The sequence below is a fragment of the Rhagoletis zephyria genome, unplaced genomic scaffold (assembly GCF_001687245.7).
Source record: "Rhagoletis zephyria isolate East Lansing unplaced genomic scaffold, Rhagoletis_zephyria_1.1 Rzeph_scaffold_00758, whole genome shotgun sequence".
NCBI lineage: Eukaryota > Metazoa > Arthropoda > Insecta > Diptera > Tephritidae > Rhagoletis > Rhagoletis zephyria.
In genome coordinates, this window is record NW_016157842.1 from 92,540 (window position 1) to 104,755 (window position 12,216).

A 12,216-nucleotide genomic window follows, 5' to 3' on the forward strand; every position below is an offset into this window, starting at 1 on the left:
AATATAAATACGACTCGAAAAAGAGTCAAAACTGATCAGAAATGTTGGTAATAAAAAACTCGTCAAGAAGAGTCGCGGGCCGACCGACAAAAGAGTTGTTTATGATCAGAATATGAGCACATTTATAATTGTTTTAATCGTGTAGAAGACTCAAAAAAGACTCGTATATGATCAATAATATCAGAAAATGCTGGTCGGGTAGAAATTTCCGTGCTATTCGTTTATGTCTGTGAAAAAATATCATAAATGTTGATATTTCGGTGCTCATGCATGAAAAATTCTGGCCGTATGTACAGTGGCCAACAAAATAATAGGAGTGCGACATTTTTCGAGTTTTGATTATTTTTCTTTTGTTTGTTTTTAATGTTCATTAATTTCTTTATAAAAGTTTAGCCCCTGTTACATAACAAATACCTAAATCCGAATTTCAAAGTGTGTACGAAAATTAAAAAATTCAACAAATAACATGTTAATACTTCTACGTACCTTTAAAATAACATCTTTAGGAGACGTCCAGCCGCTAATCTTTCCTGTTAGATTAACTCCAATCACCTTAGGACACTTAAGTTCCCAAGCAATATCAGCCATTACATCAACGGCGTCGGCACCTCCTACCCCTATACACAGACCGCCAAGTCCCCCTCCATTCGGCGTGTGCGAATCAGTGCCGATCATTAATAGTCCAGGAAATGCGTAGTTTTCTAAAATGATTTGATGAATAATTCCACTGCCCGGCTTCCAAAAGCCCAGACCGTATTTAGCGCATGCTGAAGCCAAAAATTTGTATACTTCCTGATTGAGGTCTTTTGCTCTAGCTAAATCCTGCTTTCCACCAATTTGTGCTTCAATTAAATGGTCGCAATGCACGGTAGAGGGCACTGCAACTCTTTTTAAGCCCGAAGATATAAACTGCAAAAGCGCCATTTGAGCAGTAGCATCTTGCATAGCTACACGATCTGGTCGAAGACGTAAGTATGATGTCCCGCGCACAATGTCCTGATTTTTGGGGTCATCTAAATGAGAGTACAATATTTTCTCAGAAAGCGTCAAGGGACGATTTAGACGACCGGATACAATATTTAAAGTGTTAGTAAGCTTCTTATAAGGCAAGTAAACATCAGCATCGAATTTTGACATTGCAACTTTGGAATCTTTGCAACGGGACGCGTGGAAAAGTCGGGAATGAATACTTGGAGCATTTTGGCAAATTTTATGAACCTAAAAGAACAAAAGTTTACAAAATTAGAGCAAGAGATATTACAATATCGTAAAAAAAGGCTTTTGTAGGACGTACTTCAGAAGGCCTCTTGGAGGAGTTCATTCAAAGTTGCTTCTTTAATTTATAAAGTTCTTGCATCTTTAAAGTATTTGCTTAAGGATTATGTCAAATAAATACATTTGTGTTATTGCAACTTAAAATGGATATTGAAATTCATTTGTAATGCTAATTGTAAACTGTAAATGTGTAAGCCCTTCTGCAGGGAAGCATTTTCAGCCCTTCATGGGAAATCATGTGTTCAAACAAAAAAAAACGACAGCACAGGCTACGATGGGGGAGACTTTCGCAATGTGTTTTGAGGTGAGAAACAAATCTTGACGTGATGGAGCGAAACCGACTTCAGATTCGTGTTCAGCGACCGCTGGTTTTATTAGCTTTCCTTTATTTATTTATTTTTTGCTTGAGCTTTCGTTCAGATGCTAAATTTCTAATACTCATAACTCTGGTTCTATTAGAGACCCACATTCAGCTCTAAGAATATATTACTTCAACGCCATTTTCGACGGAAACGGAACAGGATAACTTATATAAATTTAAATAATACAGAATCACTGTTTAGCTAGTTTTGGGATTACAGCGAGCGGGTATTGTTTCATATATATATTCGTTGTTGTTGTTGTTGTAGCGGCTACAACCCCGCCCAGATCGGCTGATATCTCAGTCGTTGTCGTCGAGTTCCACTAACGGCAGCCCCAGAAGCGTGCAGCCTCTATGGGGTCGGTCCATAGGGACGACGCCGTTAGGGTTGTGGGGTTTTCCGGGCATGCGAAGAGATGTTTCGAGTCGTGAGGGGTCTCTCCGCATCCCGGATATTCGTTCGGCACATCCGCATTTAACCTACTCAGGTAGGAATTTAGCCTGCTGCAGTAGCCAGAGCGAAGTTGGGCTATTGTTGTTCTGGTCTCCCGAGGCAGATGGAGCTCCGTCGCGTCAATGTCCGGTGTTTGTGTGCCTAGAACGGCATTCACAGGTCTTGAGTGTTGTGCTCCCTAATTGGGAGCATTTTTGCCTCATCGTGGAGGTGGTGTTCTGGTGACATCAGGAGGCATCCGGTCGCTGTCCTAAGTGCTGTATTTTGTACCGTCTGTAGCTTCGTCCACTGCGTCCTACTAGTGCCACACTGGTGCTGTGTAGTTTAAAACCGGCCGGCCTATTGCCTTGAATGTTGCCAGCAACGTTTCTTTGTCTTTGCCCCAAGTACTGCCGGCTAGCGACTTGAGGACCTTGTTGCGGCTCTGCACTTTATTGACAATAGCGGTTGCGTGCGCAGAGCAGAGCAGGCTGTCGAATGTTACTCCGAGTATTTTGGGGTTATTCACCGTCGGAATTGGGGTGTCATCGACGTGAATTCCTAGCGGTAGCCTGGCCTCCTTCGTCCAGGTTGTGAACAGGGTCGAAGAGGATTTCGTAGGGGAGAGGGCTAGACACTTTGCAGCGAAGAAGCGAGAAAGTTCAGAGAGATATCCGTTTACTTTCGAACACAGGTCATCAATTCCATTCCCTGTCGCCATGATCGAGCAATCGTCAGCGTAAAAGACAATCGAGACTCCCTCTGGTGGTTGAGGGAGCTTTGAAATGTAAAAGTTAAACAGTAGTGGGGAAAGGACCACCCCTGTTTTATTTTTCTAAGTTAAGGCCACGAGTTATCTGAGTGTTTATGGCGTTAAGTGCTGTTGTTGTACTGTGCACTTTACGGAAACCATGCTGATGCTTCGCTGTGGTCAAGTGGTTATTGAAATACGGGAGTAGCAAGGCCTCGAGTGTCTTCGCTACCGGGGAAAGGAGTGTTATCGGACGATAAGAATCTCCTATGTTGGCAGGTTTCCCCGGTTTGAGCAGTGGGACCACTCTCCCCATCTTCCAGATGTCTGGGATGATGAGAGTGGCCATGGCCAAATTGAGGACCTCCGTTAGGTACGCTACCCCCGCAGGACCAAAAGTTTTCAGCATCAGCATGCATATTCCGTCGGGACCCATGGATTTGGAGGCTTTCGCCTTCCCGATTGCCACCTGAACTTGACCGCAAGTGAAAGCAAGGGGGGCACAGGTTTTTGGCAGTTTGTGCAGCCTTCTGGTCACTCGACTCTTGGCTTTGTCCACCGGAGGATGCAGTATGAACTGCCGGCTAAAACAGCTCGCGCATCGGTCCGGGTCCGACGAAGCATGGTCGCTGTCGTCGTGCTTCGTCGGATTGGACAGTGACCTCACGGTTGACCAAAGCTTACTCACACCACAGGTGAAGTTGCAGGTCTTCAGATGCTCTTCCCACTTCTTCCGCTTATGTACGTTTACTAGTTCCCGAATCTCCGCGTTGAGATCCCTGATATGGGGATCTCCGGGATCGGCCTGACGAAGGCTGTCACGCTCATCGGCTAAAATAGCCGCTTCAGCAGGAAAATTTGGGCGTGGGTCGGTGATACATCCTGCCGGTACGAAGCGAGCTGCAGCAGCGGTGACAGCCCTGCGGAACTTACGTTCACCAAGGTGGACGTCGGTTGGTGTGGGGAGAGTAGCGAAGGTGTTTTCAGTAAATTCTGCGAAGCCTTTCCAATCAGCTTTAGAAAAGTTAATATAAGTTCGGTGCTCTGCGGAAGCAAAGTCGGTTAGTTTACCGATCGAGATGACTATGGGCAGGTGGTCTGATGCCAAAGTCAGCATAGGTCGCCATGATATTCTGTTTATCAGACCAGCGCTGACTATTGTTATGTCTGGCGAGCTGCAGCAGCTGCCCCTAATCCTGGTGGGTGCGTCGTCGTTCATTGTGCAGAATGTCGAATCGCCTATCTGCTCAGCCCAGTCAGTTCCCCTATGATCGTTTGACAGGCTTGAGTGCCAAAGATCGTGGTGCGCATTAAAGTCGCCTACTACCATATGGTTTTCACCTCTGAGGAGCGCACCTATGTCAGGGTGGTATCCTGCCGGGCAGCAGGTGACAGGGGGTATATAAACGTTAAATATTTCGAGCTCAACATCGCCTGACCGGATAGCAATGCCCTGACATTCTAGGGTGGTATCCCTGCGGTCGATGTCTGCTTCGATAAGACGATACTGCACGGTGTGGTGCGTAATGAACGCTAAGCCTCCACCATTATCCCGCTCGCGATCTCGACGGTGCACGTAGTACCCGGCACAATTCAACAGTGTTGAATTGCTGTGAAACTTCGTCTCTTGGACCGCAGCTATCAATATGCCATGCCTTCCCATGAAGACGGTTATCTCCTCGATCTTGCTCTGAAGCCCGTTACAGTTAAATTGAAGGAGCTTCATGTGGTTCGGGAGACGTGTGGTGATGCGGGGTGTGAGGGATGTGTGTGGTCCTGCCGCAGATGGCTATGTGCGCTGCTAAGGTGGTTGCCGCCCTGTGGTGGTGGCGGGAGCCGTCGCAGTTGAGGTCTGCGACCGAGCAGCGCAACACGGGCCTTCGAAGTTCCTCGTTGAATCTCGCGTGGTGCGTAGACCTGAGCATGCCCTAAAGTCGCACTTGACTGATGTCACATTACGGAATATCCTGGTCTGACATACCGTGCAGATTGTAGGAGGAACCAGGAGTTATTGGCGGCGGCGTGTGGGTGGTGGTGCGGTTGTGTCTGTTATGTAGTCTGTCGTGGTTGTGATGTGGTCNAGTGTTATTATGTTGTTGTGCTGTGGTGTTTGTGTGGGACTGCTCAGGTGGACTGGGGATAGCCGTGGAGGCTGCTCTGTTAGAGCAGCAGGGGGCCACAAGAGACGTGGTCCACTGCCGATGTGTCCGTAGTCCTGAGCAGACTCTGAGGTGACTACACCCCTCGCAAGCATTGCACTTGACAGAGGTGGAGTTGTGGTGTAGTCGTCTCTGGCATACACAGCATGTGTAGGTTTCTGGCCCTGGGTTTGACTCGATGCCAGCCCTGAGTAGGAGAAAACGTAGCGAATGTAGCCCTATGGACAAAAAACTTCTGAGATACTTCGCCGACCTAAACGGGGTTAGATCGCCGAAACAACAGCCCTTGGTCGGGTAAAACCCGAGTCATTCCGGTACGTAGAACCGGCTGTCGTGGGAATGTATTTTATTCGTAGTTCCTGATTGTGCACGATGAAACTTTAAAGACTTTAACATTCCTTCGGAAATATTATTAAAAAAGTCAACCTAATTAAAAGTAAATACGTAGCTTCTCTAAGTCAAATCGTCTTTTTTACATATCAATTTTGAATATAACGGTTTACAGGAAATAATAATGATATTTTTTCGGACCCGCAAATCCCGTGGATCCACGGGATTGATGACGTCGATCCCGCAAGCTTGCGGGATTGCGCTTTTTACGAGGGATTGGATTCCCTAGTCAGAACATATAATACTACCCCGCGCACCTTTAGTTCATACACTTTTAAAGCTTGCGGGGTTGCGATTTTTACGCGGGATTGGATTCCCTAGTCAGAATATATAATATTACCCTGCGCACCTTTAGTTCATACACTTTGAAAGCTTGTGGGATTGCGATTTTTACGCGGGATTGGATTCCCTAGTCAGAATATATAATACTACCCTGCGCACCTTTAGTTCATACACTTTGAAATATTTCTACTTCAAGAGACGCCAGATCGAAATAAAAAAATCCATTTTTGAATCGATTCGAATCCAAAAAAAATAATTGATGCTGAAGAAATCGGCAAAAAATAAATCGATCTCCCAAGATCGATTAATATATTTGGTCAAATAACGTCTTTTACCTAATTTTTACAAACAAACAATTGTAAATTTTAAAGCAGATTTAAAAACAAGTAATTTTTAAGCAAAAAACCAAACCTTTAAAGAAGAAATGATATAAATCGATTAACGTGGTCAAAAGTTATGCGCTAACACACATAATAAGAAAATTCCGACGAATTAATAATCTCTTTTTTTTGAAGTCGGTTAAAAAACAAAATGACAAAAAATGTATGCCAATGTATCTGTGTTCGTATGGAATAATAGCTTATGTCGAGAAGCTGGCTTTAGTATAATGTGGCATTCCCTTTATCCATTAAACGACAAGGAAATTTTTGATAAGACTTAAGTAATATTGACTTGCTATAATCGGAACTAAAGTTCTTAAACGGCTCGACGCCAGTGAGTCATTCGCAATCCTATGCTGCGAATACCGCATTATACTAAAGCCAACCTTTCGACATAAGCTACTACTCCATATGAACACAGGTATGTACTGGTAAAAACGTTTATTTCAAGGCTGTCAAGTAGCCAACAATTCGTAAATACTTTGAAAAAAATATGACAAAAAATATATGCCAATGTATGTAATGGTAAACACGTTTCTTTTTCACTTATGTGTAGCATTTTGAAAAAAATTTACATTTGCAATCCGGAGTTGCGATAGGTCGTTCATACAATTTTGTTCGCAAAGTTGCCATTTCACCAAAAATGCCACTTTGCAATGTTTCATGAATCGCATCAATGGCTATTTTTATGATCGTAATGCCCAACATTACGGGTGGTCTGGGATATCCGCCCAAACGTCGGTGGGAGAAGTGGCTACTACCACCGTCGGGCACAGCGAGTCTACTTGCTGTGTCGCCAGTGGCCACACCTCCGCTGTGAAGGGAGCGGTTCACAGCGGTTGTAGTGTTACCGCCAAAGCGACGCTACAGCGCAGGGGTGCCACAGTCCACGAAGACTCGGACCTCGAAAGCGGTGAGAGCGTTAACACACTAGAAGAGGAGGCCTTGCTACGCTCTCCGGGGAATGCCAAAGGTGCTTGTTCGGCATCAAAGAAAAGGCCTAGGGCAAAACCCAGTAAGGAGGGGTTGAAGGCTAAAGCCATATACAAGGCGGCGGTCAAAGTCCACGAGAGACTTAGCTGCAAGTCCAACCGGACGAAGGAACCGGGATTCGCAAACCGGATAGAGGAAGGAATCGCGGCTAAAAGACAGCGGTCTGCTGAAAGCGAGACAGTAAGGCCAGCCAAAAAATTGAGGCGCAGAGACGACGCTGCAAAGCCAAACGTCAGGCTCGATCTAGAGAAACCGACAACATCGACAGCGGCGGCAATGGCCAGTGAGATAGCCAGAAGACACCTTATCGTGGCACTCATAGACCGGAGCAATCCGCTGGGACAAATCTCTCAGGAGCGCTGGGGAGCAGTAGAGCATAAGCTGCTGGATGCGCTCGTCGCAAAAATGGATGGGGACCCCACCACGACCATGCCAACTTTCGATGGTGCGGGGTGGCTAAATGGGGTGAAAATAATAAGATGTAAGGACGATCCATCTCTACTATGGGTAAAGGAAGCTTTTGCGACGCTTCAAGGCCTGTGGGAGGGCGCCGTCTTGGAGGTTGTGGACCGCAGCTGCATACCGTCCATACCGAAAGCGAAGGTGCTCATACCCCGCACGGTAAAACCGGAGAATGCGCTGCGGCTTCTGCAGAGACAGAACCCAGACGTGCCGACGGGAGATTGGAGGGTGTTAAAGGTCACCAACTCCTGTAAGGAGGATGGCAGCCAAAATTACATCCTCCAAATCAACAAGCCGGCCGAAGACATACTATACGCTAGGTTCGGGAAGATGGCGTGGGGCATAGGTAGCGTATACCTTCGCCTGAAGAAGCGAAGCCTGGCCGATAACAATGCTAACACGCTGGAGGAGCGAGAGGTCGAGAAGGATCTGGGAGAGATCCTGGAGGCCACCTTGAAGCTCCAGGAGACCGAGAAGGGCGATCCGGAGATTCTACCCGACCCCGAAAAGAATCCTGATCCTTGCAGTGAAGGTTCTTCAAATAAATCTGCATAAAAGCAAGGTCGCCTCTGCCGAGCTCCTCCTCAATTTAGAGAGGATCGGCTACGATGCGGCGTTAGTCCAGGAGCCATGGATAGCGTCGGGAAACGTGGTAGCTGGACTAAAGTCGCAAACTTACTATACGCACATCCCGAGTGCAACAAACAGGGTAAGAACAGCTATACTGGTAAAGAAAAGTATACACTCTTATATTGATCTTAATTTCTCTTCAGATGATCTGACGGTGGTAGCTGTGAAGGATGGCAAGGATGACACAATACTCCTTGCATCTTGTTACATGCCTCACGACGAGGAGGCGCCACCAAACGAGCTCCGGAGGTTGGTGGGAGAGGCCGAGAAGGCGAAACGCCCACTCATCATAGGCGCGGATGCCAATGCGCACAACACAGTATGGGGGAGTGGAGATACCAACGAAAGGGGTGAGTCTTTACTAAACTTTATATTAATAAGTAATTTAGATATAGCTAACCGGGGTGAGGAACCAACTTATATTGGCCCTACCTCGAAGAACGTCCTTGACATAACACTCCACACTAGTGGGGGAATCGGAGTACAGAATTGGGAGGTGCTTAGTACACCCTCGTTCTCTGACCATAGGTATGTAGGATTTCAGGTAAAATTCTCAGCCCGTACAAAAAGCGAAACCTTCAGAAATCACAGGAATACAAACTGGGAATTGTATGAAAGGGTAGTGAGGAAGAATTTAACCAAGTATAGGGTAAGTGACTCCCACTCTGAATTGGAGGAACTGGTAGTCTCACTTACCAACACTCTAAATAAAGCTTATTGCATCGCATGCCCTCCGCTACATGCCAAGCGAGGTTCAAAGCCACCTTGGTGGAACAGGGGGCTCGGAGCACTCAGGAAAAATGTTAGGGAACTCTTCAAACTGGCCAAGGTAGCCGATGACGAGTTCTGCTGGATGGAATACAAGGAAGTACTTAAGGAATACAAGAAAGAGATTCGTAAATGCAAGCGGGAGTCGTGGAAGAGCTTCTGCGGCGAATTAGAAAAAACAACCGAGGTAGCCAGGCTAAGGAAATTGCTATCCAAGAACCCGACTAATCCAAGGTTACTACGTAAAAAATGTGGAGAGTGGACTGGAAGCAGTGAGGACTCACTGGAAGACCTAGTCAACACACACTTTCCGGGGTGTACAGACAGCATAGATCTGCAACTTCTAGGAGATAGCGTGGAAAATGTCCCCCCGGACATCATAACGGAAGAAAAAATACGGTGGGCAATCGATGGCTTCGGGCCGTTTAAGTCCCCAGGCACAGACGGTATCTTTCCAGCCATGATGCAAAAAATTTCCGCAGTGCTGACACCATACTTGAAAACAATATACGAGGGATGTTTAAGACTAAACTATGTGCCTGTCCTTTGGAGAGAGGCGAGGGTCGTATTCATACCGAAGGCGGGCAAGGGAAATCCCCTCTATTCGAAAGAATACAGACCAATTAGTCTAACTTCATTCCTTCTAAAGACGCTCGAAAAGATTCTGGACGCCTACATTAGGGATAAGCTGCCGTCGGCCAGCATATCAAAGGCGCAGCATGCCTACACGAAGGGTAGATCCACTGAGACTGCACTTCACTCACTAACCGCGGTAATAGAAAAAGCTCTGGAGCATAAAGAATATGCCCTAGGGGTCTTTCTGGACATAAGTGGGGCATTTAATAATGTCTCCTATGAGGCAATAATGGAAAGCCTAGAAGCAGCCCAGGTAGAGTCTGCCATCCTACTATGGATAAAAAGCCTGCTGAGCTGCAGGAAAATTAAGGCGGAGTGGAACGAAGCCAGGTTGCTCAGACTAGCGCATAGAGGAACTCCTCAGGGTGGTGTTCTGTCACCACTCCTGTGGCTACTCGTAGCGAATGAGCTTCTGGGAAAATTCGAAGGGAAAGCACCCAGACTAATTGCCTATGCGGACGACATAGCTATAGTTGTTACGGGGAAATTCCTAGACACCATCAGTAACGTAATGGAAAGCGCTCTAAGGGTCGTACATCGATGGGCGACAACAGTCAACTTAGAGGTAAATGCTGACAAAACGGATGCGGTACTGTTCACAAGAAGGTACAAAATCCCCGCGTGGAAACCCCCGAGGCTCAACGGGGCGGAGCTATCAATCAAGGATCACACCAAGTACCTGGGAGTAATTTTGGACAGCAAACTGATGTGTAAGCTAAATGTGGAGGAAAGGGTGAAAAAGGCCAGTGGTGCCCTTTACGCATGTAAAAGGATGCTGGGTACCACATGGGGCCTATCCATTGGCCTAATGCATTGGTGTTACATAGCGGTAGTTAAGCCGATATTGCGTTACGGCGCTCTGGTATGGTGGACCGCTGCAAACAAAATTTCGTATAGAAAACCATTGGAGCGATTATAGCGGCTCGCTGCACTGTGCATAACAGGAGCGCTAAGGACCACTCCAACGGCGGCACTTGAAAGGCTACTTGACCTACCACCAATCGACATCGCGGTGGAGAGCACTGCAGCGAAATCCGCCACGAGATTGATGGCCTTAGGTGAATTCTCCGCAAGAACCTTCGGGCACAGCTCGATATGCAGGGGGATAAAATAGACCACATACCCCAACGCTTCATCTGGGAAAGAAGGCTTAAAGCTACGGTTAAGGAGGGCGGATGGCGCATGAGCACGCGACCCGCCAGCGGAACGTATAACATCTACACGGACGGATCAAAAATGGCTGATGGAGTGGGCGCTGGAGTCTATTGCGCCGAGCTAGACCTCAGGCAACCCTTCAAGCTTCCAGAGTACTGCAGTATTTTCCAGGCGGAAGTCTTCGCTGTAGGGAAAGCTGCTGAGATAGCTAGCAACGCAGGAAACTATATAAAAAACATCAATATATATTTCGATAGCCAGGCGGCGATTAAGGCCATAATCTCACATCGTATTGCGTCAGAAAATGTCCTTAGAAGCAGGGAAGCAGTAGACAGGGCGGCCGAGAATAAACGGCTGCATATATACTGGGTTCCAGGCCACAAGGGCATTTTAGGCAACGAAATAGCGATGAGATTTCCAAAAGTGCCATCCGTCTTACTAGCGAACCAGTACGGGAAATACAAAAGTCGCTAAAAACGATCTATAATGAAATTTCCGAAAGAGCTGGGTGCCGGATCAAGGGGAGATGGAACGCATTAGCGACATGCAAAACCACCAAGATCATGTGCAATAGCAGCAAAGGAAACACCCATTTCTTGCTTACACGGTCACGTAGGGATTGCAGGACAGTTGTCGGCCTAATGACGGGCCACAACCTACTGGCATCCCACGCAAGCAGAATGGGCATTAGTAACAGTGACGCATGCAGGAAGTGCAGGGAGGANACATCCCACACAAGCAGAATGGGCATTAGTAACAGTGACGCATGCAGGAAGTGCAGGGAGGAAGGCATGAGTGAGACGTTAGAACACCTCCTCTGTTTCTGTCCGGCCTTAGCTAGAAATCGTCTTAGTTATCTCGGAGCTTCGCAGTTTAANAAGGCACTCTTGAATTTCGCAAAAAGCGTTGACGTCCTATACGACGACTACTTTAGATCGCAGTAAAACGGACCTCCATCTGGCACTACAAAGGACCAACGGGTCTATGTAAGGCGCATCAGCCGGCCAGTGTAACCTAACCTAACCTAATGCCCAACATTGTCATTACAATTTTTGTCATTTAAAGCCCCTACCCTACCCTACTTAAGGAAGTGCTTAAATTTTTTGATTTTTTTTTATCAGAAATGAGAAAACAATTTGTGTTTTACTTCGAAATTAACCACTATTTTAAAAAGTGTATAATACAATGGAGCTTACGTATATTTATATGTACTAGTGTTCGCCCAGCGGTTGAAATCCAACCGATAAAATTAAGGATAGTTTATGTAAGTTGAATGAGCTAAAATAACATTAGTTGGAATGGGTTAAGTGGAGGGGAGTTTAGCTTAGTACTTGGCATAACATAACATAACCATAACATAAGAATAAATAACATAACATATGAAGCATAACACACCACAATATAACATCGCACACTCTTCAGTTGTATTTCCTTTTTATCCCTTTTTTCACCTCTATCTAAATCTTATTTATTTTGGTTCATTTTATGCCAAATGATGTTGCCTTTGATGCCACATCAAGTGATATCATGTCATGTGGTGA

General features: G+C 46.3%; 1 protein-coding gene across 1 annotated transcript in view; it reads right to left on the reverse strand.

The window, feature by feature from the left end:
• Positions 1-399: 399 nt before the first annotated feature.
• The window catches only part of LOC108361409 (probable aconitate hydratase, mitochondrial), an 80,152-nt gene continuing 68,335 nt past the window's right edge, over positions 400-12,216 (reverse strand). Inside the window, exons 2-3 of the mRNA XM_017614017.1 lie at positions 487-1,218; positions 400-414 (exon numbers count right to left, since the gene is read on the reverse strand). Coding sequence (XP_017469506.1) covers positions 400-414; positions 487-1,218 — 747 coding nt within the window. The remainder of the gene's footprint in view (positions 415-486; positions 1,219-12,216) is intronic.